This window comes from Podarcis tiliguerta, assembly GCF_965153285.1.
Source record: "Podarcis tiliguerta genome assembly, chromosome: 17".
Taxonomy (NCBI): domain Eukaryota; kingdom Metazoa; phylum Chordata; class Lepidosauria; order Squamata; family Lacertidae; genus Podarcis; species Podarcis tiliguerta.
The window spans coordinates 2,171,700-2,198,039 of NC_139550.1; the positions used below are offsets into that span (position 1 = coordinate 2,171,700).

At 46.2% G+C, this 26,340-nt stretch overlaps 1 protein-coding gene across 1 annotated transcript in view; it reads left to right on the plus strand.

Annotated features, from left to right (window-relative positions):
• The first annotated feature begins 731 nt into the window (after positions 1 to 731).
• Positions 732 to 26,340, plus strand: part of WDR3 (WD repeat domain 3) — a 29,107-nt gene continuing 3,498 nt past the window's right edge. Inside the window, exons 1-24 of the mRNA XM_083419656.1 lie at positions 732 to 868; positions 2,448 to 2,650; positions 3,241 to 3,450; positions 3,874 to 3,992; positions 4,414 to 4,492; positions 8,905 to 9,000; positions 10,317 to 10,427; positions 11,305 to 11,406; positions 11,520 to 11,617; positions 12,368 to 12,472; positions 13,511 to 13,741; positions 14,246 to 14,339; positions 16,529 to 16,630; positions 17,294 to 17,379; positions 17,696 to 17,831; positions 18,355 to 18,411; positions 19,182 to 19,282; positions 20,768 to 20,879; positions 21,016 to 21,150; positions 21,463 to 21,513; positions 23,162 to 23,227; positions 24,340 to 24,432; positions 24,874 to 24,921; positions 25,296 to 25,339. Of these exons, the coding sequence (XP_083275782.1) occupies positions 2,480 to 2,650; positions 3,241 to 3,450; positions 3,874 to 3,992; positions 4,414 to 4,492; positions 8,905 to 9,000; positions 10,317 to 10,427; positions 11,305 to 11,406; positions 11,520 to 11,617; positions 12,368 to 12,472; positions 13,511 to 13,741; positions 14,246 to 14,339; positions 16,529 to 16,630; positions 17,294 to 17,379; positions 17,696 to 17,831; positions 18,355 to 18,411; positions 19,182 to 19,282; positions 20,768 to 20,879; positions 21,016 to 21,150; positions 21,463 to 21,513; positions 23,162 to 23,227; positions 24,340 to 24,432; positions 24,874 to 24,921; positions 25,296 to 25,339 (2,447 nt within the window). The 5' untranslated portion in view covers positions 732 to 868; positions 2,448 to 2,479. The remainder of the gene's footprint in view (positions 869 to 2,447; positions 2,651 to 3,240; positions 3,451 to 3,873; positions 3,993 to 4,413; positions 4,493 to 8,904; positions 9,001 to 10,316; positions 10,428 to 11,304; positions 11,407 to 11,519; positions 11,618 to 12,367; positions 12,473 to 13,510; positions 13,742 to 14,245; positions 14,340 to 16,528; positions 16,631 to 17,293; positions 17,380 to 17,695; positions 17,832 to 18,354; positions 18,412 to 19,181; positions 19,283 to 20,767; positions 20,880 to 21,015; positions 21,151 to 21,462; positions 21,514 to 23,161; positions 23,228 to 24,339; positions 24,433 to 24,873; positions 24,922 to 25,295; positions 25,340 to 26,340) is intronic.

The following is a 26,340-nucleotide window of genomic DNA, read 5'->3' on the forward strand; positions in this document are numbered from 1 at the left end:
CCGCTCTTTGCCTTGGGAGGGAGGAAGGAAGGGAGGCTGAGCGGGGAACAAGCCACTCCGAGGAGACCGGCGGCGCTGATCCGAAGGGGCCACCCCAGGGTCATCTAGTCCGACCCCCTGCAAGGCGGGGGTCTCTCTCTGCGGAAGAAGCCCACCCGGGACGTTTTGTTTCCAAGCAGTGGTGCGAGCGAGAAAGCCCTTCCGAGGGGAAGGCGGAGTGCTCCAGATTCAGCGTCGGTTTCGAATTCAAAATGGGGGCGGGGTGTGATTTTGACTTGTGCGCTCCTTCAAGGAGGACTTTATTGTTGTTTTTATTATTGGTTGTTCGCCGCCCTGAGCCCGGCCTTGGCTGGGGAGGGCGGGGTAGAAATAAAAAAATATTATGATTATTACTTCTCCTGAATTCCCCACCCCCACCACAGGGTTCCTCTCGGAGTTGCCTAATTTGTGCCCCCCCCCCAAGCCACGGCATCCCCTCGTATAGCACATAATGGCCCGCTGGAAGCGCAGCCTGGCCCCCACAACAGCCTTGCAGGGCGGGCCAAATCCCATTGGACACAGCAGGCTGGTAGAAGACATCTGGAAAGCAGCTGGAAGCCGGTCACCCCCCCAAAAAAATTGACTCATTGACTGACTTGGGAGAAGACGCGGCTCCTGTTTTGAACCCGGAAGCTGCCCGCGCAGGGTGTCTCTAGCCTTTTTACAAAGTCTTATCTCGTCGCAGTTTTGAGCGGCTTCCTTTTCCGGTGACGCTTCGCCCCTCCCCTTCCGGTTCCCTCAGATGGTCAGTCGCTCCCGGAACTTTGAGCCCCGCGATGAGGAGCACGTGCTGCGCAGAAGCCGGAGGAAAATAAAGCTGCAGCTGACGGTGGGTCCCGCGGGCGGTCAGGGCTGTTGGGCCAGAGCACACCAAGAAAGAGAGTGTCTCTGACCCAGTGCAGAGTGCATTTCTCTCGTTCCCCGGGTAGAGGGCATATCCGTGTGGACGGTAGAGCACGGGGGGCTTCAGTTGTCACCCTCTCCTCTTGGCGTGTTTGCTGAGAAATTCCATAGCTACTCAAGTGTAGGGAGACCGTAAAAAGCAGAGGCATCACCTTGCCAACAAAGGTCCGTATAGTTCAAGCTCTGGTTTTCCCAGTAGTGATGTGTGGAAGTGAGAGCTGGAGCATAAAGAAGGCTGATCGCCGAAGAATGGATGCTTTTGAATTCTGGTGCTGGAGGAGACTCTTGAGAGTCCCATGGACTGCAAGAAGATCCAACCTCTCCATTCTGAAGGAAATCAGCCCTGAGTGCTCACTGGAAGGACAGATCCTGAAGCTGAGGCTCCAAGACTTTGGCCACCTCATGAGATGAGAAGACTCCCTGGAAAAGACCCTGATGTTGGGAAAGATGGAGGGCCCAAGGAGAAGGGGACGACAGAGGACGAGATGGTTGGACAGTGCTCTCGAAGCTACCAGCATGAGGGAGGCAGTGGAAGACAGGAGTGCCTGGCGTGCTCTGGTCCAGGGGGTCACGAAGAGTCGGACATGACTAAACAACAACAAACAATTGTCAGCAGAGCCCTGCACAGTGGTACCTCGGGTTAAGTACTTAATTCGTTCTGGAGGTCCGTACTTAACCTGAAACTGTTCTTAACCTGAAGCACCACTTTAGCTAATGGGACCTCCTGCCGCCGCTGCGCCGCCGGAACACGATTTCTGTTCTCATCCTGAAGCAAAGTTCTTAACCTGAAGCACTATTTCTGGGTTAGCAGAGTCTGTAACCTGAAGCGTATGTAACCTGAAGTGTATGTAACCTGAGGTACCACTGTACCTGAATTGGGGTCCGTGCACTGGAGTACGTCTGTGGACAGCCACGCTGAATATGGATGCTGCAGGAAGAAGACGAGGATGGGGCTGAAAGTGTGTCCCAGCTCCACCATCAGTACACATGTGCCCTGCATGCAAGTAGCATGTGAGCAGGGCTGCTGGCTCTCCAGGTCACATACTTTGAGTAAGGTGTTGCTAATTTACATCGTTTACCTGCCTGATTAGAATTGTAGAGTTGGGAGGGACTCCGAGGTTCATCTAGTCTCACCCCCAGCAATGCAGGTATCTTTTACCCAACGTAGGGCTCAGACTCATGACCCTGAGATTAAGAGTCTCATGCTCTACCAACTGAGCTATTCTTTGGCAATTTCCCGGGAAAATGAAATTGTTTAGTTCCAATGGACCTGAACTGTATGTGTAGATTACATCTGCACAGATGTATCCTAAAGGCAGTGCTAAAAGCATACCTCCAAGTCATCCGTTAAAAATAGCAGGAAATGCCGCAAATACCATAGAATGTAATGTTTCTATGCTAATTCTTAAGAGATGGAAGAAAAACAACCATTCCCTAAGAGCCAATACTTATTTTCTGCATTTCTGCTTCAGAATTAACATTTGCCTCCTCCCCTTCTTGTCCAGACTGGATTCTGCAGAGACCTGCGAACCTCTCCATGGGGCTTACCAAGCAATATCTACGTTACACAGGCGCTGCCCTTTTTGGAGTGGTTGCCAGCCAAAAAGGCAATATTGTCTATGTGACGCTGCGGGGCGAGAAAGGCCGTTATGTAGCAGTGCCGGCCTGTGAGCATGTTTTCATCTGGGATACTCGGAAAGGAGAGAAGGTGAGCGACTTTCTTAGCGTTTGAGACGAATGCGCAGTAGCCCAAGATGTCACGTTTCTTGCATTTCATGTATAATAATGTATTTTTGTATTTTTGTTTGCTGTGGTCACACAGAGTTGTGATGGTGTCCGCTGATGGCACAGTATTCCCTTTTGGCATTTTTCTGTTGCCATTCCCTATGCTGGATAGAACTCTGCTTATCCATATTGCATAGAAATACTTGAATCAAGCATAAGAGTCGATATTATAGCAGTGCCTCTTAGAGCACTTTCAGTGGTAATCTCTTTCTTGCTAGCAGTTTCTGCCCCTTTATTTATTTGTCAATACAGAATGTATTCCTCTTAGTGTGGAGTATATAGTCAAAATAGCAACAACATCATTTTTTAATAAGGTATTAGCGACTTGGAGGAACCCCTGCACTTTAAATTGCTCTGAGTATATGATGGTTAACAGTAGTTAACAAATTTGTGTTATGAGTCCTAAGGCTTGCAGTATACATTTAATTAAAAGATGTACTCTTCCAGCCTTTTCTAGGTAAGCGTGGCTGTGCCACACCATATGACAACGATCTTTTGTATTTCACCTTGCAGGTTCTCATCCTTCAGGGCCAAAAGCAGGAGGTTACTGCTCTTTGCCCATCCCCCGATGGTCTTCACTTGGCTGTTGGATATGAGGATGGATCAATCCATGTATTCAGTCTCCTAAGTGGTGAAGGAAACGTTACTTTCAATGGTCATAAGGCTGCCGTTACTGCTCTGAAGTATGATGAGCTGGGAGGAAGACTGGCTTCAGGATCAAAGGTTAGAAATTCTTTGGATAACTGGTGGGTAATAGATGTAACTAAATTGTGTCAACTGTTTGTTGATAATGTGGTTCAAATTTAGGTATGTGGCATGTAGTGGATGAGGTCTGGTGTGCTGGTTGAACATAACATCCCTGAATCTTCAGAACATCATTGTCATAATGGTTAATTTCTGTTTCATTGTAAATTGCCTTGAGGACCATGAAAAGGTGATACAATGAAGAAAGAAGGCCAAAAAAATATAAGTATCTAGCCTGTTAATATTTTTGTGTTTTAAAATGTGAGGACAAGGGTGAGGTTAATTGTAGGTTGGTATTTGCTTGTTTTTGATACCTTGAATCCCTTGCTCAGTTTGGTTTATAGTGAGCATGGCTAAGGCAGTAGCATATGTAGCACATTCTCAGTTTCCTTCTCCTTCTAGGACACAGATGTCATCATTTGGGATGTGATCAATGAGAGTGGTTTGTACCGGCTGAAGGGCCACAAAGATGCCGTTACACAGGTGGCCCTTTTGAAGGAGAAGAATATCCTGGTTTCCAGGTAAAGGTGCTCAGTTAAGAATACATCAGGCAAACCTGCTAAAATATGTTCTGAAGTTAAGAGGGGTTGTGTCTCAGATGGGAATCATAGAATTCTAGGGTCATCTAGTCCAACCCCCTGCAATGCAGTAGTCTCAGTTTTAAAGCATCTATGACAGATGGCCTTCCAACTTCTGCTTCAAAACCTCCAAGGAAGGAATCGTGTGCTTCATCAAAGTTAAGCTGTACATGGCCCTGTTTTCTAGTTTTTCCATTTTGTAATGCATGTTTATGCTCTCAGTTCACACACTGTTCCTGATCCTCTGTACACATATGGCAGCCACGACAGAAGAGAGATGCTCGTCCCAGAGTGCTTAATATTAACCTAATAGTCTAAGCAGGGTGAAACTTTTACCATTCATTGTCTGTCTTTTTTTTGACAGTGGAAAAGACACCCTGGTGAAATGGTGGGACCTGGATACACAACACTGCTTCAAAACATTGGTTGGGCACCGTACTGAGGTAAATAGGATGCAGAAGTTCATATAACAAGATTATGCAGAAAAAGTAATGACTGTTGTTGTTTCCCTATTTCTCTAGCTTTGGTTTTTAGGTAAGGTAGGCTAAGAAGTTGTCTGTTTGATCATAGACAGGTTAGAAAACAAGAAGTCTAGTTATGCTTGTTTAATTCAGAAGCTAGCCTCATTGAACTTACTTTCCAAGTAAGTTTCCAATTTATTCCCAGCTAAATGTGTGCTTATGATGTAGGGCTAAATGTAGTCTTTTTGATACACTGTCAGTAATAATAATAATAATAATAATAATAATAATAATAATTTATTATTTATACCCCGCCCATCTGGCTGGGTTTCCCCAGCCACTCTGGGCGGCTTCCAAAAGAATATTAAAATACTGTGATACATCAAACATTAAAAGCTTCCCTAAACAGGGCTGCCTTCAGATGTCTTCTAAAAGTCTGGTAGTTGTTGTTCTCTTTGACATCTGGTGGGAGGGCGTTCCACAGGGAGGGCGCCACTACCGAGAAAGCCCTCTGCCTGGTTCCCTGTAACTTGGCTTCTCGCAGTGAGGGAACCGCCAGAAGGCTCTCGGTGCTGAACCTCAGTGTCCGGGTAGAGCGATGGGGGTGGAGACGCTCCTTCAGGTATACTGGACCGAGGCCGTTTAGGGCTTTAAAGGTCAGCACCAACACTTTGAATTGTGCTCGGAAACGTACTGGGAGCCAATGTAGGTCTTTCAAGACCGGTGTTATATGGTCTCGGCGGCTGCTCCCAGTCACCAGTCTGGCCGCTGCATTCTGGATTAGTTGTAGTTTCCGGGTCACCTTCAAAGGTAGCCCCACGTAGAGCGCATTGCAGTTGTCCAAGCGGGAGATAACCAGAGCATGCACCACTCTGGCAAGGCAGTCCGTGGGCAGATAGGGTCTCAGCCTACATACCAGATGGAGCTGGTACACAGCTGCCCTGGACACGGATTTAACCTGTGCCTCCATGGACAGCTGTGAGTCCAAAATGACTCCCAGGCTGCGCACCTGGTCCTTCAGGGGCACAGTTACCCCATTCAGGACCAGGGAATCCCCCACACCTGCCCGCCTCCTGTCCCCCAGAAACAGTACTTCTGTCTTGTCAGGATTCAATCTCAATCTGTTTGCCGCCATCCATCCTCCAACCGCCTCCAGACACTCACACAGGACCGTCACCGCCTTCACTGGTTCTGATTTGAAAGAGAGGTAGAGCTGGGTATCATCCGCATACTGATGAACACCCAGCCCAAACCTCCTGATGATCTCTCCCAGCGGCTGCATATAGATGTTAAAAAGCATGGGGGAGAGGACAGAACCCTGAGGCACCCCACAAGTGAGAGCCCAGGGGTCTGAACACTCATCCCCCACCGCAACTTTCTGAACACGGCCCAGGAGGAAGGAGTGGAACCACTGTATGACAGTACCCCCAGCTCCCAGCCCCTCAAGACGGTCCAGAAGGATGTTATGGTCGATGGTATCAAACGCCGCTGAGAGATCCAGCAGAACTACGAAACAGCTCTCACCTTTGTCCCTAGCCCGCCGGAGATCATCAACCAGTGCGACCAAGGCAGTTTCAGTCCCGTGATGAGGCCTGAATCCCGACTGGAAGGGATCCAAATGGTCCGCTTCTTCCAGGCGTGCCTGGAGTTGTTCAGCCACCACTTGCTCAATCACCTTGCCCAAGAATGGAAGATTTGAGACTGGGCGATAGTTGGCCATCGTGGCCGCATCTAAAGATGGTTTTTTAAGAAGCGGTTTAATAACCGCCTCTTTCAGCGGGTCTGGGAAGACTCCCTCACGGAGGGAAGCATTCACCACCCCACGAAGCCCATCGCCCAGCCCTTCCCAGCTAGCTTTTATAAGCCAGGATGGGCAAGGATCAAGGAGACAGGTGGTTGGTTTCACTCGTCCAAGCAGCCTGTCCACATCCTCGGAGGTAACAGATTGGAATTGATCCCACGCAATTTGACTAGACAGGACTCTAGCACTCTCCCGCCCCGGCCCTGCTCCCACGGTGGCATCTACCTCTTCCCGAATCTGAGCGACTTTATCTGCAAAAAACTTTGCAAAATCATTGCAGGAGATCATGTGGCCCGTACTGGGCCCTGATGTAGCAGGTGGTTCCGCTAGATTGCGGACCACCTGAAAAAGTCTCCTGCTGCTGTTTTCTGCAGATGTTTTCTTCTTCGCCGTCGCTACTGCCACTTGGTAGGCTCGACACTGAGCTCTAACCTGTGTCCGGTCAGCTTCAGAATGGGTCCTCCGCCACCGGCGCTCTAGCCGTCTCAACGATTGTTTCATTGCCCTCAGATCCGTGGAAAACCACGGGGCTGTCCGGGCTCCATGCAATCGGAGAGGGCGCTTCGGAGCCAAACAGTCAATAGCCCTGGTTAACTCCACATTCCAGCGGGCCACCAGGGAATCCGCTGAAAGGCCATCAACATGGGATAAGGCATCCCCTACCACTCTCTGGAAACCATTTGGATCCATTAAGTGGCGGGGGCGGACCATCCGAATCGGTCCCACCTCCCTGCAGATGGGAAGGGTCGCGGAGAAGTCAAGTTGCACCAGGAAGTGGTCTGACCATGGCACTTCTTTTGTTTCGCTTTTACTTAGTGTCAGATCACCAACATCCATTGAGGTAAACACCAGGTCCAAGGCATGTCCGCGGCTATGGGTTGGGCCAAACTTATTCAGGGACAGCCCCATGGAGGCCATGCTTTCCACGAAGTCCCGAGTGGCCCCTTGTAAGGTCGTGTCGGCATGGATATTAAAATCCCCTAGGACAACCAAACTAGGTGTCTCCAGGAGGACATCCGCCACGACCTGAAGCAGCTCGGGCAGGGAATCCTTGGTGCAGCGGGGAGGTCGGTACACCAGAAGGAATCCTGTACTGCCCCTATTGCCCAACTTCCAGAACATGCACTCAGAGAACTGGGTCTTCCCAATAGGACGCCTGGTGCAAACTAATGACTTCCTAAAAATCACTGCAACCCCCCCTCCCCGCCCACAAGGCCTGGGTTGCTGTGCGTAAGAGAAACCTGGTGGACAAGCAGCGGCAAGAACAGGCCCATCTGCTTCATCCAACCAAGTCTCTGTTACACATGCCAGGTCAAATCCCCCATCCATGATCAAGTCAGTAGGAAGAATACCACCTTTGAATTGAATTTACATATCTTGATAAACTGGCTCCCGTTGTAGTTCATAATTTGCTTCTATTGTTAATTCATCTCTAAGGGGAAGTATTACATTTATTGTATGCATGATAAAATAAATGACAAATAAACAGGCAAGTATGGCAATCTCAGGATTCACACAGTTCTATCCTTTCCCTCCCCCTGTTTCATTTAAAATGTGTAGTTTGACAAGATGCATCCTAGTGGTCCAGTCTACAAATTTTGTTGTGCAAATGTTTCATTTTGTTTCTCTGACATACAGGAAAGCATGCTGTTGCAATAGTCAGTGAACCAGAAAGTGTGTAGTAGGATGGTGGAAGGGGGTGTTATTGGGTTGTTGTTTTTATTCTGATTATGTATTTTGTTGTTTTGTGGTTTTGATCTGTGAGCCGCCTTAGACCTCCGGGTATATTCAATAAATAAATAAATGTTCCAACCAATTTTACAGGTGTTTGTCTTGCACAGGACTTTTGGCTTCTACCTGTGATGGTGTGTGCTGTAGGATATTTTCATTTAGTATCTCTTAGGTAAAGCGGTACTAATTAATCTGTCCTCCTTTAGCAAGGGGACAGTATCTCTTGTGTGGCTGTCTTCCCCTTTTTTCCAGTAGAAAGGGCCAATTCAAATTTTGCTGCCATAGACACCCCCCGACTGCCAAAGTGGAAGGAGTCCTCACCCATTTAGCTCCTGTCTACTCCAAGGCATAAGGGCATTGTGCAGCTTCATTGCTGTGCTGTTTCTGTCATCTAAAAGATGACAGAAATAACCAGCTAATACGGGGGGGGGGGGGGGGATTTAGTCATTGCCAGCAGCAAGGAGGAAGGAGACATTTATTGGTACAGCGACCCTGCTAGGCAGGGCAACCAACCCTGATCAGAAAGAAGGTGCAGCACTGGAGGCCAGGCACAAACTCCATTATGTAGGGACCAGGAAAGGCATGGTGCTGGGGGGGGGGGTTCACCATCTACAAAACATTCCTTCCCTTTTGGGGTCAGAGGATGTCTGGGATGGTTGAATTCTGTAAGAAAGGACAGTTCCAGAGCTGTTATAGGACCCCTTTTCTACTTTTCAAAAAGTGGCCCGTTTTCATTTAGTAGCTCTAGTTACATATTTGTCCTACAAATACAAATTGGTTTTGAATTGCTTATTTATTGCTGTTAACGAGGGGGCTGATCCTAATTAAAGATAATGAAGCCCTTTGGCATGTTCTCATTTAGGTGTGGGGATTAGCTATAGTTTCTGACGAAAAGCTGCTTATCACCGGTTCTGCTGACAGCGAATTGCGGGCCTGGGACATCAGCTATTTCCAGGAGGTAAGAGCATAACACTTGCATCATAACATTTGTACCTGCTTGTTTTTATGGAATTTATACGATTCCTTTATTTGTATTCCATATCGCTGGTTGCCTCCTTGAACACTGCAGAAGTGTGGGACGTAAATGTAAGCAAATAATAATTTTCCTGTGCCTTGTGACATTAGTCCTTTGAATATACCGCTGCCTGTCTTGTATTAAAAGTGGCCTAGGAAGTTCTAACAATGGCCTTTTGAGGAAAAAGTCACTTCCTTGCCTTTATTTGGACAATAAAGCTTTGTAGATGCAAAGCTGCAGGAATTATATATGGAATCTGTAACTATAATTGAAGGGATCACTTGGGTTGTGAAGCAGTCATCTATAGTCCTCCTGCACTCCCTGTTACAATATGGGAGCAATTGGAGGTGCCTCCGAGATTTCTTGGCCACCCCATGGCTCCTCTCATTTCCTTCCTGTTGCTTCATTGGATTAGGTCGCATGCAGGATGAAGCTGGCTATTGGATTGCACTGGCTGGCCAAAAGGCGAATCTCTGAGAAGTTAAATACAGTGGTGCCTCGCAAGACGAAATTAATTCGTTCCGCGAGTTTTTTCGTAGAGCGAGTTTTTTCGTCTTGCGAAGCACCACGACGGGGAGGGGCGAGGAGAAGCAGGGCAGCTGCCGCAGCCGGTCCTTTGACTCACTCGTGCCTTGTGGCCACCGCGCGACGCGGCTGCTGGAGGGCGGCGGGGCTCAGGAGCGCGACTCCGGCTGCAACGCTGGCTGCTGGCGGCAACGGCTCTCTCAGAGGAGCGCGCGAGGGCGGTGGGCAGCGGCGCGAGGCAGCCGGAAGGTCGGCCGAAAGGTGGGAGAGAGCCGGAGGATCGGGGAAGCGAGCGTGCGACCGTCACCATGACAGGAGAGGCAGGGCTGTTTCGTCTAGCGAAGCAAGCCCTTAGAAAAATCCGTCTTGCGAAGCACCTCAGAAAACGAAAAACCCTTTCGTCTAGCGGGTTTTTCGTCTTCCGAGGCATTCGTCTTGCGGGGTACCACTGTGATAACAGTGACTTGCTTTCTGTTTTCAGTGGGCACAGCACTGTTGGAAGTCAGTGTCTGTTCAGCATGCTTTATGCCTAGTTGCCCCAATTCTCAGTTTTAGTTGTTTCACTAATTCAGTTGTCAATTAGTGGCTTTCAAGTGTGAGCATATCTTCCATTCTGCACCTGTTAAAATGTTAAGTGAATGAAGAATTGGCTTGCAAGAGGGAAAATGGAAGTTAGAGAGTGAGGCCCTGTCGTTATTCTAAATGTATTTTACTAATTTTGGCACCATAAACAGGAACCAGACCCAGGTGAGCCAGAGTACAAGAGAAGCAAAGGGCTTGCAGACCACACTGGAGGATCTTCTGAAGAGGATAAGACAGAAGATCAGGATGAGACGGAGGATGAGGTAGTTTTCTGCTTGTGATCTCGGGGATACAACAAGTCTTCTTCAACATATTTAAAATCTGTTAAAACGTCCCCATCTGAAATGCATATGAAGGGTGAATGTGCTCTTAGTTATCGCTGGGTACATTTTCTGTGTTATTTGTGCACATGGGTCCATATAAAAGAAAACTAAAAACTCTGAAGGGGAGAATACACAATTGTGATGGACAGTCAGGTTGGATTCAAACCCTATTCATTTGGTGCCCTAAGGATTTCTTACAATGTGGGTGAGGGTGTTCAGTTTCCTCTTTCCTGCTCTTCCCCAAACAAGACCTCCTGCTCCCCCCCCCCCTTTTTTTAGCAGTAATCTTTGTTCTGTAGAAATGCTTTCCTTTAATGCATTGGCACGTTGATGCAGCATCTGTGTCAGAACGTTGGTTCCTCTTTGCATTAAAAAGTCGTTCTGTGCATCCTTAGATTCAGTGCTGAAGCCGATCTGCTTTAAAGAGCCTTGACTGCTTCTTGACCCACAATTCTGAGATATCTTCTCTGTAACTGGCCGCTGACCCTTGGTTGCTTTTGCTGTAGTTGGAGGCAAGCAAACTATACTGTGGAAGGAGAGTCTGGGAATCCATTCTTATGGTGTACTTACCTTGGCCTGCAGTGCTAGATTGAACATCTCTTGATACTGTTATGTATCTGGAAGAATGTTTGACTTCCAGACCATCAGTGCTTTTAGGAGTCCTCCTCTTGAAAGAAGCCATTTATGGTGTATTAGTACCAATTATTTCCAATACTGTCCTGAATTACTATTCTTTTTTGATGTACGCTTTTGGTGATGTGTTTTTTTGAAAAAAAATGCACTATGGTTGTTTTCAATTCTTTTTGTTTGTTTTTAGCACATCCTGAGATGCGTGAAAGCTGGTTCTGTCATGCGGGAAGGAAGGGACCGAGTTGTTAATCTTGCTACTGACCGCACAGGGCGGATTCTCGCTTGCCATGTATGTTACTAGCTTTTGGAACTAACAGGGCTTCCTACCTTTCTTTGAGCACTTTTCTATAGAGATTTCTGGTTCAGAGACCCCTGCAACTGACTTTGTTATCATTTTCCAAGGGAACGGACTCTGTCCTGGAAGTGTTTTATGTCCTTAGCGAACAAGAGGTTCGCAAGAAAATCGAGAAGAAGATGAAGAAAGCGAGGAAAAAAGCCAAGTAAATGCATATTGCCAATACATTTTATTTTTCTATGCTGAGAACCAATAAAGAGCTTGATTCATGTCAGGATGGAAGTGTCCTATCCTATGCAAAGTTTTTTTGAATGTAGCTTCATAATCTGTGATGAGTAAATCCAACACTTGCAATTAGAATAATAGTGTGTATAACATACAAATTTACAGTTTATTTATTTTACATGTTGCTGAGAGGCTTGGTAAAATAAAGTTCTAATCTACTGCCTTTTAAAATGCATTCTTTAATCCTTCCCCTTAAGACTTGTGTGTGGAAGGCCTGGTGCAACACAGCTGCATAATACTCTGTCTGGCCCAGCTATGTTGCAAGACCTTTAATCTACTTAGCCACCTTGAGATGGAGCTTTGGGGATTTCATGGGAAATCTCAGCAATGCAGCTCTCTTCTGCCCTCTTAGCACAGCACAAAACAAAGCAGATAACTGTTTAGTAGTACAGGATTTGACAGAGGTGGGAAGTCTCCAATTTGCTGAAATATATTGGATAGTGGGAGAGATTGAGAAGAGCAAGTAAATTCCACCTAAGCAGTTTCAGGAGAAGAAAGGGAAGAGGCACTTTGGAGTTAGTTGACACCCCCTAGAGGCTGAGTTTGGCTTAAGAGCTGCCAGTTGTCACTAGCATGACCTTATCCTGTTTATGTGCATTTTTGCTCTTATTTTCTGACTCCAGCTGAGGTTGAGTTTAACATTTGTCTCATTTTTTCTGGTTTTTCCTAGGAAGAGGTCAGGTGTGGAGGAGGAAGAATGTGATATCATTGTGGAGTGCAGCCTACAAGACAAGATTCAGCGTCTCACTAACATCAAAGCTTCTTCTAAAATCAAGTGAGTTCAAGGCATTAAGGGTGTTGCTCATAATTTTGATGCTCTTAAAGAGAGCTAGTGTGGTGCAATGGTTAGAACTATGACCTGGGAGACCAGGGTTCAAATCCCAGAGCAGTTAACAGTAAAAGAGATGAGAGAGGGAAAGGAGAGAGCTTAGAGAAGCCAAGGGTTATAAAGGATAAATGTGAGCAAGTATAGTTACATGTACGTGAGCTTTTTTTTTTAAGCTTGTGTGTTTCTTCTGGTGTAGATTTTGATGGTTTGGGAAATAGGTAAGGTAAAGGTAAAGGTACCCCTGCCCGTACGTGCCAGTCTTGACAGACTTTAGGGTTGTGCGCCCATCTCACTTAAGAGGCCGGGGGCCAGCGCTGTCCGGAGACACTTCCGTGTCACGTGGCCAGCGTGACATCGCTGCTCTGGCAAGCCTGAGCCGCACACGGAAACGCCGTTTACCTTCCCGCTAGTAAGCGGTCCCTATTTATCTACTTGCACCCGGGGGTGCTTTCGAACTGCTAGGTTGGCAGGCGCTGGAACCGAACAACAGGAGCGCACCCCGCCGCAGGGATTCGAACCGCCGACCTTTCGATCGGCAAGCCCTAGGCGCTGAGGCTTTTACCCACAGCGCCACCCGTGTCCCCATAGGTGGCATGATGCAAATGTCTGGGAGAATTCTAGGTAGTAAGGCACAAAGGGTGGAGGAGCTATTTAAACAAATAAGAGAATTTTGGCCGCTGAGAGTGATAAGAGCTGGATGAGGAGAGTTGTGCACCTTGTCAGGTTGCACGTGTGGAAAATGGGCTGGGACAGACCTGGCAGTGGAGGGTTGGAGGTCAAGACAAGGACTTTGCACAGTGTAGAAGGGATGGGGACCAAGAAAAGGGAATTGATGAGAGGGAGGGGTGCCACTTGACCAGAACTACAAGAGAAAGGGACGTTCTGAGCTTGTGTTTTTAAAACTATACCATTGTGCTTAGCCCCCTCAACTTTTTTATCTGCTACCTGATGTTTTCTAACAATGATGATTATTTTATTAAACAGGTCTTTTGACTTGATACTCAGCCCAAAAGGGGAGCTGAAAGCCACTGTGATGCTCCAGAACAACATAATCGAATCTTACAGCCTGAACCCAAGAGCGCAGATGCCCCAAGTTCTACAAGTGTCCAAAATAACTATTGGTGGTCACCGCAGTGATGTCAGAACCCTGGCATTTAGCTCGGACAACATTGCCATTCTCTCTGCTGCTGCTGAATCAGTTAAGATTTGGAACAGGTATGAAATGTCTCTGACCATTGGAGGAGAAACGAGTTGCAGTAAAATGATATAGGAAGCATTAAACGTCTTAACTTTAGATATACTGTATATTCAGATGGTTACACATTGAGTTTAGGAAGAAGCATTTCTTTTTTGCATTTGATCTTTTGGTATCTTCTTGTAGCCACAGATGAGGCCAAAAACTTGGGGTTGTGCCAGTCACTAAACTAATTCGACACAAGGCTTCCTTGTGGTTAACCTTTTTGAAGCGGAGGGCCATAGTCCTTTGAAGGAAAGTGATGGGGCCAGCATATGCGGTTCTGCTCACTTGGCATTCCCTTTCCATTCATTCTCTCTCACCCGCACCACCCATTCATCCATAGTATCTCCCTTCCTCCCTGCAACACCACCCATTCGTTCACACGTGTGTCAGGAATGTCATGTGTTCCCGATTTTACCGAGTCTTCCCCTGATTCTGCCTTCTCTCTGTGTGTATCTTTCACGTGCCGTTTCTGATCCCAGGTCTACCTTACAATGTATCCGGACCATGGCGTGTGAATATGCGCTTTGTTCACTCTTCGTTCCCGGAGATCGGCAGGTCATTATAGGAACCAAGGTAAATTTCTGTACCTTCTGAACCTGAACAATCCCCCGCATGTTTCTGTTACAATATAGAAACAATGCTGCTGCAAGCTGCTTGCTTGAAAACAACATCACATGATGTTGGGACTGTCCGTGGGAAACAGAGGGCACCGGAATTAGCTCAGAGTGTAATATGAGCTGTACAGGAAGTGTTTGTTCTCTCGACTGCTGGAGTTTGAAGAGAGCAGTCATGTTTTTTGTAACGCTGCAAAGACAGAAATAAAGGCATGTAAATACGTTTCTGTCTATCTCTTTCCCCTGCCGGGGGGGGGGGGGCAGGAAAGAGGGGGGGTGTTCTTCTCACGCTGAGAAGGATCGTCTATCGCGACCTCTGCCTGGATCCTGCCGGGAGAGCAGACCGGGAGGTCAACAGGAGACCAAGCCGGGTGCCTGGGAGAGTTGCCAGTTTCTCCTGATAAAGGCTTGATTTCCAACAGTTTCAAGTATCACCTTTAGAGAAAGTTCAGTATGTCTAACTTAGAACCATGTGGAATGTTATTCCTGGAGGCATAGCTCCTCAACAAATGGAGTCCTAAAGGGAGATGCAATTTAGTCCTAGGTATACAATCTGAGAGAAAAATCCTTATTGTACACCTAATACCTGATTTTCAGTATATTGCTTTGGCTAGATAAGCCTCGGAGCAGTAGGGAAGGATACTTCTATGTGTTTTCCAAATTACTCTGAAGACATGGGAGAAAATAGGCTCAGGTGATAAAATTTATGGATTTGTTTGAAGGCCTGTGTCTGGGAATGTTTTCTCTGACATGGCCAACTTTGACCGTAGCCATTATAACACCATATTTTTCAAACATGGAGTTATACTTCAGGTGACGTGGAAGAAAATTGCAGAATTATAAGGAAGAATTTATATTACCATACCTACTCATGAGTCAGACTGTGGATGTGATAAACTGCTCCTGGTTGTCTTTGGCTTTAATGAGTTTTGAATTCTTCATCTATACCTTTAACCATATGAGTGTGCTAAGAGCATAGCTGTGAGTGAAAAATGAAACCCAAGAGATTTCCCTGATATTTCTGCCTCTCTCCTGCACCTGGGACTTGATAAGGAACTGTCTTTTGTTTTGGCTAGAGTGTAAAGCAGGGGTCAGCAAACTTTTTCAGCAGGGGGCCGGTCCACTGGCCCTCAGACCTTGTGGGGGGCCGGACTCTATTTTGAAAAAAGAAATGAACAAATTCCTATGCCCCACAAATAACCCAGAGATGCATTTTAAATAAAAGGACACATTCTATTCATGTAAAAGCACGCTGATTCCTGGACCGTCCACGGGCCGGACTTAGAAGGCGATTGGGCCGGATCCGGCCCCTGTGCCTTAGTTTGCCTACCCATGGTGTAATGTCTCTATTTCTTCACTGGCATCTCCCTTGGGTGTCATTATTGAAAAATCAATAGCAGTGGAAATCATTGTTGCTAAGAGAGAGTTACAAATCAGCAAGTGCCTCGTTTGAATCTTGCCTCAACCATAAACTCATTAGACACACCTTTCTTTCTCAGCCTCAGCCCCCTTCAACCCCAAATCTGCATTATGGGATAAGAATGCCCATCTACTTTACAGGATTGCAAATTAAGCTGCTAAGCTGTTGTTGGATCATTTCTGACCATCCCACTTTCCTCCTTTCTCACACTTAGACGCTATAATGAGTTACCTTCTGTAGAATTTGGAATCATCTCTGTAAGTAATGATCTGTGGCCTGGGACCTTCAACATCTTGAAGGTCCCAGGCCACAGAGAGGTTAGGCTGGCCTCAACTAGAGCCAGGGCTTTTTCGGCTGTGGCTCCAATCTGGTGGAACACTCTGTCACAAGAGACCAGGGCCCTGCGGGACCTGACATCTTTCCGCAGGGCCTGCAAGACAGAGCTGTTCCACCAGGCCTTTGGCCAGGGCACAGCCTGACTCTCTCCTTTGGCAATCTTCGCAGAGCTCTGGCCCAATGGTTGCCAGTGGCTTGAATTAATTAATTTTATAATGAATGATTTTAAAGTGTTGTTTGTACTGTTTTATTGTTGTTAGCCGCCCTGAGCCCGGCTTCGGCTGGGGAGGGCGGGATGTAAATAAAATTTATTATTATTATTATTTTATTATTATTATTATTATTATTATTATTATTATTATTATTATTATCTGGCTTTATTATTGCTTTAGACAGGGAAGCTGCAGCTATTTGATCTGGCTTCTGGGATTTTATTGGAGACCATTGATGCTCATGATGGGGGTTTGTGGTCTATATGTCCTTCTTCAGACCAGGTAATCAAAGCACACTTTCTAATATCTCACCATATGAACAGACTCAGGCCATGTGATTGTCATCTGAGGCCTTTCTTCATTTGCCCCCTGCTTAGGTGGTCCAGAGGGTAGCAACAAGATAATGGACATTTTCAGTGGTCACTCCCTGCTTGTGGATTGCTCTCCTCAGGGAGGCTTGCCTGGCATCATCAATACATAGCTCTTGGTGCCAGGCAGAAACATTTGTTTTCTGCCAGGACTTTGACTCTTAATTCTCTGTGGTCTTGAGTGGGTGGGATGATTAATCCTTTTAGAAACAGGATTGTCTTTTAAAATTTTCTTCATTTTGCTTTTATGCCAGCTTTAATGTATGTGTTTGTTTCACTTTGAGTTACCATGGTAAAAAAGTGACCAATAAATTTAAATAATAATAATTCGTATGAATTATTTTAGTGGTTGCCACATTTGAGGATGCTCATTATCGTCTATTATTATTAATTTATATACCATCCTTTATCAAAAGATCTCAACAATTAGTGCTATCATGTATTGTGATTATGTTTTTAATTTGCTTTTGTGTTTTTATAGTTTTTATTTTCATTATAAATCACTTTGATAGTTTTTGTAGTGGGAAGTGATCCACACATTTGATGAAATAAATCTGAATTTTCCTTTCCCCATCAGCGTGGCTTTGTTACAGGAGGTGCAGATAAATGTGTCAAGTTCTGGGAGTTTGAACTGGTGAAGGATAAGGACAGTGTCCAGAAGAGGTGAGGGTGTTTTTTCAGGAAGCAAAGCACATCTGAACTCCACATTTTGTCCTCACTCTCTTGGGAGTGTGCAGTTCCCTCAAAAATACAGCACAGCATTGTCTTCCCATCTGCTGACATCTGCTTCCCACCATAAGTTTCTCTTCCCTGGGAGAATGTGGGGGAAAGGGTGGGTGTGTGGCGAACGTCTAAATGGGCACTAAACACCGAGGTTTGGGGTCTCCTTGCCTAAGAACTTGCAATGCACATCTAACAAAGCTTTCTGAATTTGCTGTGCAATACCAGTCCCATCAGTTTTATGATTATGTGATCCTAGGCTTTCTGTGAAACAGACACGCATCCTGCAACTGGATGAAGATGTTCTCTGTGTACGGTACAGCCCCAACCAAAAGCTTTTGGCTGTTGCCTTACTGGACTGCACTGTGAAAATATTCTACACTGATACCCTCAAGGTAAGCAGCACTCTCTTTGGAAATTGAGGTCCAAAACTCTGGGAAGCAGTTTCCGCTTGCTGTGATGGCCTTTTGGTTCCCTCATCTTACATGTTTTCATTGAGAGAACTTGGCAAGTTCATTATTCTTCAGTATTCTGCAAATTGGGATGCAGAACGCCCCTAGTGAGTCTGTAATAAAGAGGAGGGTCCAAAGTAGTAGAATGTACGCTTTGAATATACAAGGCCCCATGGTCTAATGCTGCCAACGTCATTTGAATGGATGTGATGTGATCAACATGGAGATTTTGGCAAGATGCCACTCAAGAGCAGAAAATACTGGGATAGATGAACAAAGCTTTCAGCTTTTGGTTGTGAGAGGGTGGTGGAAAGGGCAAGGTTCTTCCACACTTCTGCACACTTTTCATACATTGCTTTGAAATGTTTGTTTGTTGTTTACAATCAAGTGGCGTATATAAAATTTATGCCATTAAATAAAGAAACCTGTAACTAGCTGCTATACATGTCGTCTTCTTGCTTTCCAGTTCTTCTTGTCTCTCTATGGACACAAGTTGCCCGTGTTGTGCATGGATATCTGCTATGTGAGTATGCCATTTGCTGGAGATTTTGGCATTGTTCAGTGATGGAACTTCATATTGCAGTTCTTCTCCATGACAAACGCACATTTCTCCCCGCCCCCCCAGTTGTAAATCTTTTCTGTGCTGCTTCATGCTAGTCTCATAATTCAATACAGACCATAGAAAGGCATGAGATGAACGAAGGCAAGAAGTTGTAGCCTCGTTATGTTGAGGAGCTCTTCCTCCCCCAGTGGTTAGCTTGAAGGCAGCCCAAAGCTGTGTCCATACCTACTTTGGTGTGTAGACATTTAGAATCTGGGCAATGTAACTAGTTCTCAAATTCTGTTTTCAATGAGAAAGTTGAATAATGGCTGATTCATCTTCTCTGGCAGTGTGCAGCAACATGAGATTGTCGTTCTTTTAACTTTTGAAAGTTATGTGCACTGATTGGAATATCGAAGTGCTTGTCTATTGGAACATTCCATGGGGCATAAATGGCTGGTGTAATGAAAATCAGAGAGTAACACAGAGCTTCTTGGAGCCTGAGTGCTGCTTGCCTACCTGCTGGTAGGGATACCCGTATTAGGTGCACTGAAATAAGACACCTAGAGTTGGCTGCCTGATGATGAGAGCTAAGAAATTAATTTGCTTCACTTTCCTTGAAGCATAACACAAGATCTTGTTCTGATCCAAAAAAGTGTGTGTTACTTGACAGGACGCTAGATGGAAGCTGGGGGTAATCATGCTCTCACATCCACAACTGAGTTCCCTTTTCTTTCATTTTTCTGCTATAGGATGGGGCTTTAATTGCAACTGGCTCTGCTGACAGGAACGTGAAGATCTGGGGCTTGGACTTTGGAGATTGCCACAAGTCTCTCTTCGCCCACGATGACAGGTGGGCAGATATCAAAAGGCACTTAGATGCCCCTGGTGTAGCATTTCTCCCCGCCCCCAAAACTAGGTTTCTCTGGTGCTTAAGTTCACAATTATCATAGCCTCCGTGGAGTCCAACATACGGGGCTGCATTCTGCAAGCTCTAGGCTAGAATACCGGTTAAGTTGGCTTTGCTGAATCTTCTCGTCTGGAGCCTGCAGAACGCTTCTTTCCATCCCCTTAACTTTTGCATCAGACACCTCAGTGGAAGGGCAGGTCACAGGGCCTCAGCTGCACAGTTCTGTCACCATTCATCGGTCTCCCAGGTTAGGAATATTAATCATGTTTCTGTGAGTTGATCATGCTGTATGGTGTGGGTTTTCTTGTAGGGATGTGGGGTCCGGAGGAAGCCCACTCCCCACCTGCAGGCAGCCACAGTCTGCCTGCACCGCGTGACCTTGGGGGGCGGGGCACCCCTCCCCCAACAGACAAAGCCACAGCTATCTGAACATCGTACCCTCTGTCTAACCCTTTGTGGTCTCGGTAGTCTGCGGTGTCCTGTCTGTAACCTTTGTCCCTGAGACCTTTTGTCCCCTTCATCATACACTGTGCAAGGGGGAAATGACGCGGTAGAAATAGGTGCCAAAAAAACTTTGTACCACCCCACGATCTCGGGACTGGAAGATGTGTAAAGGTCACAGCCCAAAATGTATCTGCCTGGTTTGCATATTTGTGTCAATAAAAGGAGGCTCCACAGGGCTGGCCGGCAGCCTGCATGTAGCTCACCTGTGTGCAGCTCACCTGCGTTATCAGCTCCTGCCTCCTGTCCATCACTTCATTTTCTTATTGTGGATTTGCACTTGTGGTGCTTAAGGGCCCAGGGGTGCAGGGCAGGCATTCCCTGCTTGTGTCTGTGTTTTGAGATCTGAGTTTTTGTAGGAAAGAGAAGCCGCAGTGTTTTAGCCCTGAGTTTTTGCTTCCCTTCAAGACATCACATAAGTTGCTAGCCCTTTCTATTCACAAAACCCATGAAAACATTTCAAGGAAAATGCTGGTGATGGCTAGTTAAGTCATGCTTGGAATAGAACCACTGATTTCAGTGAGTCTACTCTCAGGATGACTAACATTGAATATCACCTTTGGACCTCACTGGAGAAATCCCTGGTGCTCCGATCATTTTTAAGTTGAATGCAACATAATGCTGCATCAGTAGTGCTGATGGGGCTTCTGATGACAGCAGCAGATACTTCTTGGCTCTCCTTGAGTGCTGTTGCATGGCTGCTAGTATTTCTTTTAAAAGCACCTGGGCTTCTGGAATGGAAGCCACAGACTCCAGAGGGAAGGAATAAGGACAGGAGAAGGGAAGGAAGTGGCAGCTGAAGTCATAGCTGCGTGTATCTTTTCCCCTTTCTAAATAACCTCTGAGAAATGTAGAAATGTTGCTATGAATGTTGTGTTGGAAATGGTAGTGATCTGATACTCCACATCTTTCTCTTATTCTCTTCAGTGTGATGTTTCTTCAGTTTGTACCCAAGTCCCACCTCTTCTTTACAGCAGGGAAGGATCGCAAGATTAAGCAGTGGGATGCTGATAAGTTTGAGCATATCCAAACCCTGGAGGTAAAAAAGGAGATGTGTGTGTATTTGCCAGTCTGGAAGCAGTGGTCGCTTCTGTTGATTGCTAGATATCATGCAGAAATCATGCAGAATGCTCTCTCCCCTTTCGCTCCTCACTATCTGCACCTCTGATTTGTAGGGGCATCACCAGGAAGTGTGGTGCTTGGCACTCAGCCCCAACGGAGACTTTCTCGTCTCCTCTTCTCATGACAAATCGTTGCGTCTCTGGGAAAGGACAAGGGAGCCCATTGTTCTGGAGGAGGAGAGAGAGATGGTAAGAAATGTCATCCTGTGTAAGAGGGTACCTTTGGAATCCACTCATAATCTTAAAAGGGATCCAGATTCCAGTTCTTGTGCATCTTTTCCTTTTAAAAATAACTAAATAAATTTGTGTGTCCATATTTTGTGGCATTCTTTCCAATGCTTTTTTTTTGTTTGTTTGTTTGTTTTAAAGTTACTTTTGACGTAAAAAGACCGTGGGAAGGAGATATGTACTGGAAAATGTGCTGCTTCAGGTATTCTGAATTTGAAGCAGGTGTGTTTAATGCTTGCTAATGCTGACAAACCGAATTATTTTCCTCTGCAGCAAAGAGAAATGGAGTATGAAGACAGTGTAGCAAAGGAGGACCAGCCCGTGGTAAGTAATATATGTTTGCACATTCCAATGTTCTTGCTCCCAAGTCAAGCAGTGGAGTTTCCTGGGAGTCTCAAGATATGAGTCTCCAGCTACAATGGAAAGTCCACACATTTCTTGGCTGTGTTTGTGCGTGACATTTCAAATGCATGTTTTGGGTTACCGATTAGATTGGGCTTGGAGATAACTAGAACACTTGCTCTGGTAAATAAAATAACATTCAGTTCTAGTTTGTGCCAGAATTTTCACTTAATCTGCCTTCCAGAAAACCATCATATGCATTTTGGCTTACCACTTAGAAAGCGCCAGAAATGTTCTGAGCATCGCAGCACACATACTAGACAGCCCTTGCTTGCAGGCACACAATTGTAATACAGAAGGAACGCAAGCATTAGAGTAGCTGCTTCTTCATTGAATGATGGATGGGACCAAGTTGATGTTTTTCCAGGGAGGCAGGTAGTGCGGCCTTCCAGTGGCCCCTACTAGATGGTAGAGGCCAGAATGTGCCTCCCCTAGCTTTGCAGTCCCAGGGGAGGGGGAAAGCAAGCTTCCTGCACACCCTTTTCTGGACCATGTCATGTTGCTCTCCTCCTGCTTGAGTGAGGCAGAGGAGCAGTTTCCCACTGGAAACAATACCATGATTATTTCAGATCCCAAGAAGCAGGTATGCTGGAAGGCTAACTGCTTGAAGATTTTCTGAGGAGTGTATTCAACTAACTTTTACTCAGGTCCAAAAACTTCAGTGGGTCTACTCTGAATAATAGTTAACTAAAACCCTGTATTTGATTCTAAGTGAGATCTTAACATTTCTAAACAAATTAAATAGATATTAGCTGTTAATCCAACAGTTCAGTTGATGGAATATGGAAGGAAATGAAACTGCATTTAACAGAATTTAGCATTGCCCAGACAGGGTCAGCTATGCTTCAGTGCAACAACATTCTGGTGTTTCTGTAGTGGAAGAACATGAACAAAAGAGCAAAATGTAAACTGCTTAGGTGGTCTTTGTCAACCAAGCAGTATACAAATCTTGTAAAATAAAACGAGAGAATTGCCCTTAGTAGTAACCCTCAGCACCCACTTTAGTCTGGAAGCAACAGCAGCTCATAATTTTACCACAGCAGACCTGTTGCTGTTTTATATGCCTTGCGTCACTTGGTTCATAATTTCTTCCCTGCTAATAAAACAGGGAGACATATTGGCACTGTGTTGTTGGCATCTGTCTGTCTTGAGAGACACTTTGGGGGGTGAAGTCAAACCAGTGAAGAATCCCAGCACCTGCTGTGGTTGCAACAACCAGTAACTTGTAAATGCTGCCTCCCGTGTTGCTTTTGCTGCATTAGCAGCACTGAAGTGCCCTCCCCGGGGCACAAGCCTGGGTAGTGGTTATGGAGGTCCTGGGCTGCCCAGATGTCAAGACCACCCCTCTCGGCCTCACTGATGTGGTCCAAAGGAAAGCAAAGCAATATGTTTTGCACCAGCTTGGCTTTGCACTGAAAATTGAGACAGGTTAACCGTTCCTGTTCTGTTACCATTCAAATTCAAACACAGACCTATACAACTGTTCTGTGGCAAACTGGAGCTAAAACTGCTTTGTCCATCATGATGTTGCAGAGGCTGTGACACCATTTTTGTTGTTGTTTCTTTTCAGGTTCCCGGGGAGACTCAGGGAGAGGCTGGGTTAGCAGGAAAGAAGACCATTGAAACTGTCAAGGCAGTAAGTTTGACCCTCCAGGTTCCTTAATGTGGGGCACTCGTTAGGGAAGAAAGATGCCTTTCTGACTCTCTAGCTTGGAGTGTTCTGTTTAAAGCTCTGGTTACATGTTAGTGCTAGGAAGTGTCTCTTAAGGAAGCACAGCTTTTAAACTGAATTAGCCTTCAGCGACCTCCTCAGTGAGAGATGGAAATTGCCCATAACATGCAAGTAGTGTCTTCTGTGACAGAGATGTGTTGCTGACCTTTGCAGAACTCCTCTTGATGATCGCCACACTTATTTTTCTAGCAGTTCTACAGCTGTGGGAGAAAGGCAGCACTTTCTCAGCTGCATTTTGCATGTCCTCTTGTTTCAATGGCACTTAAAGCCACGAGAGGTGGAGCGGGCACAGGGGAGGTTACAGCAGTCTGCCACCCCCCTTCTTCAAAAGAAGAAGAATTTCATTATTGATATGCCGCCCATCTGACTGGGTTGCCCCAGCTATTCTGAGCGGCTCCCAAATACTAAAAACACAATAAAATATCAAACATTAAAAGCTTCACTATACAGGGCTGCCTTCAGATGTTTTCTAAAAGTCAAAGAGTTGATTTCCTTGACATCTGGTGGGAGGGCATTCCATAGGACGGGCACTACAAACAAGAAGGCTTTCTGCCTGGTTCCCTGTAACCTCCACTTGTTGCAGTGAGGGAACTGCCAGAAGACCCTTGGAGTGGGATCTCAGTGTCTGGGCTGAACGATGGGGGTGGAGATGCTCCTTCATGTATGCAGCTATTTAGGGCTTTAAAGGTCAGCACCAACACTTTGAATTGTTCTCGGAAACGTACTGGCAGATCCTTTATGTAGATCCTTTATGGCCGGTGCTACAGGATCCCGGCAGCTGCATTCTGGATTAGCTGTAGTTTCTGAGTCACCTTCAAAGGTGAGTGCATTGCCGTAGTTCGACCACTCTGGCGAGACAGTGCACAGGCCGTGCCTCAGCTGTCTCACCAGGTGAAAATGTGTTTGATTATTCCACCCTCTTGTGCATAATCAAATGGATGTTCAACTATCTACTCCGCATTATCACAGCACCTTCACTTTGTTGCACTGCTAATGTGCCATTTTTGTGTTTGTAGGCTGAACGGATCATGGAAGCCATTGAGCTGTACCGAGAAGAGACAGCCAAGCTGGAACAGCATAAAGTGATCTGTAGAGCAGCAGGAAAAGAGGTAGGAAGGAGTTGTGGTCTGTGTTCTGTTCAGCACCGTGTGGTGCCAGTTTCTTTCTCAGAACACTTTTTAAAAAATCAAAGGGAAGGAGATCAAAAAGGGTAGCACATTTGTTTGGTGATCTCACGATGTGTGGTGTGCAATTCATGTATTCATTTTATATGTATGCTGCTTTTCCACCAAAAAAATAAATTAAAATCCTCGAAGTGGCTTACAACAAAGGAAACAGGAAGACTTTTTAAACAAACACTACAAAAGGAGCTTTATAATAACATAGCAAAACAATAACATTTCATGATAACAAAGCAAAACAAGGGCAAACGTAATAACATACCAAACCCCCCACATTTCAATAAAATAAATATAACAGTATTACTTAAACCATTATGCCTTTCTACAGAGGGGCGTGTGCCTGACTTGCAGCCTGCTTTCTTCCTGCAGGTTCCTCTTCCAGTAAACCCTATTCTCCAGGCATATGGCAATATTTCGGTAAGTGAAGTGTGGGGCTGCTTCCTGGAATTTTGAGACATGTGGAATGTTAAGCTGCCTTTTCCTGGCATTCTTGTGTTCCAGATGGTGTGCAATGCTATTGAGGGGAGGTGGGGAGTTGTCATGGGTTGGGGTATGAGTGTTTTGATTAGTTTGACTTCGTCTATTATTCTGCTGCTGCCTGTTTCGATAAAAAACAATTGTCTTAAGAAACTGAGACATTGAGACTGGTTTGCAGGCCAAACCTTTCAACACTCTGAGTGGGATGTGGGGTGGGAGTTCTTTGTAGAGCCAGAGAAATGGTTGCGAGATACAGATTTTTCCATAAGAAATTTCAGCTAGCAATGAAATCCATTCTTGCCCTTTTCTTGCAGCCTTCTGCTTACGTACTGGATGTCCTCAAGAAGGTTAAGTCAAGGTGAGTACCCGGAAGCTGCTGCAAAGTATTGTGAATGGCTCATAGGTTTGACTGAAGGAGGAGCTGAGGTTGGAATAAGATGGTTACACCAAAGTTGTGTGTCCTCTGGGCTTAGGATGCATGCACATTCATGAAACATGAAAGTAGTTACTTCCTATTTCCTGGGAGGTTTTTAAGCAGAGGTTGGAGGGCCACCTGTCATGTATGATCTAGTCGAGATTTCTGCATTGCAGGGAGTTGGACGAGATGACCCTCAAGGTTCCGTACAGTTTTACGGTTCTGTGATTTTATGTGTTGACACAGTTTGCTGTGAGAAGGTATTTGAAGTTGAGTATTTGAATCGGGACCTGCGGGTGGCGCTGTGGGTAAAACCTCAGTGCGTAGGACTTGCTGATCGTAAGGTCAGCAGTTCGAATCCCTGTGACGGGGTGAGCTCCTGTTGCTCTGTCCCAGCTCCTGCCCACCTAGCAGTTCGAAAGTACGTCAAAGTGCAAGTCGATAAATAAGGTAAAGGTAAAGGTACCCCTGCCCGTACGGGCCAGTCTTGCCAGACTCTAGGGTTGTGCGCTCATCTCACTCTAAAGGCCGGGAGCCAGCGCTGTCCGCAGACACTTCCGGGGCACGTGGCCAGCGTGACAAGCTGCATCTGGCGAGCCAGCGCAGCACACGGAACGCCGTTTACCTTCCCGCTTGTAAGCGGTCCCTATTTATCTACTTGCACCCGGGGGTGCTTTCGAACTGCTAGGTTGGCAGGCGCTGGGACCGAACAACGGGAGCGCACCCCACCACGGGGATTCGAACTGCCGACCTTTCGATCTGCAAGCCCTAGGCGCTGAGGCTTTTACCCACAGTGCCACCCGCGTCCCATAAGTCGATAAATAGGTACCGCTTTATAGTGGGAAGGTAAACGGCGTTTCCGTGTGCGGCACTGGTGCTGGCTCGCCAGATGCAGCTTGTCACGCTGGCCACGTGACCCGGAAGTGTCTTCAGATGGCGCCGGC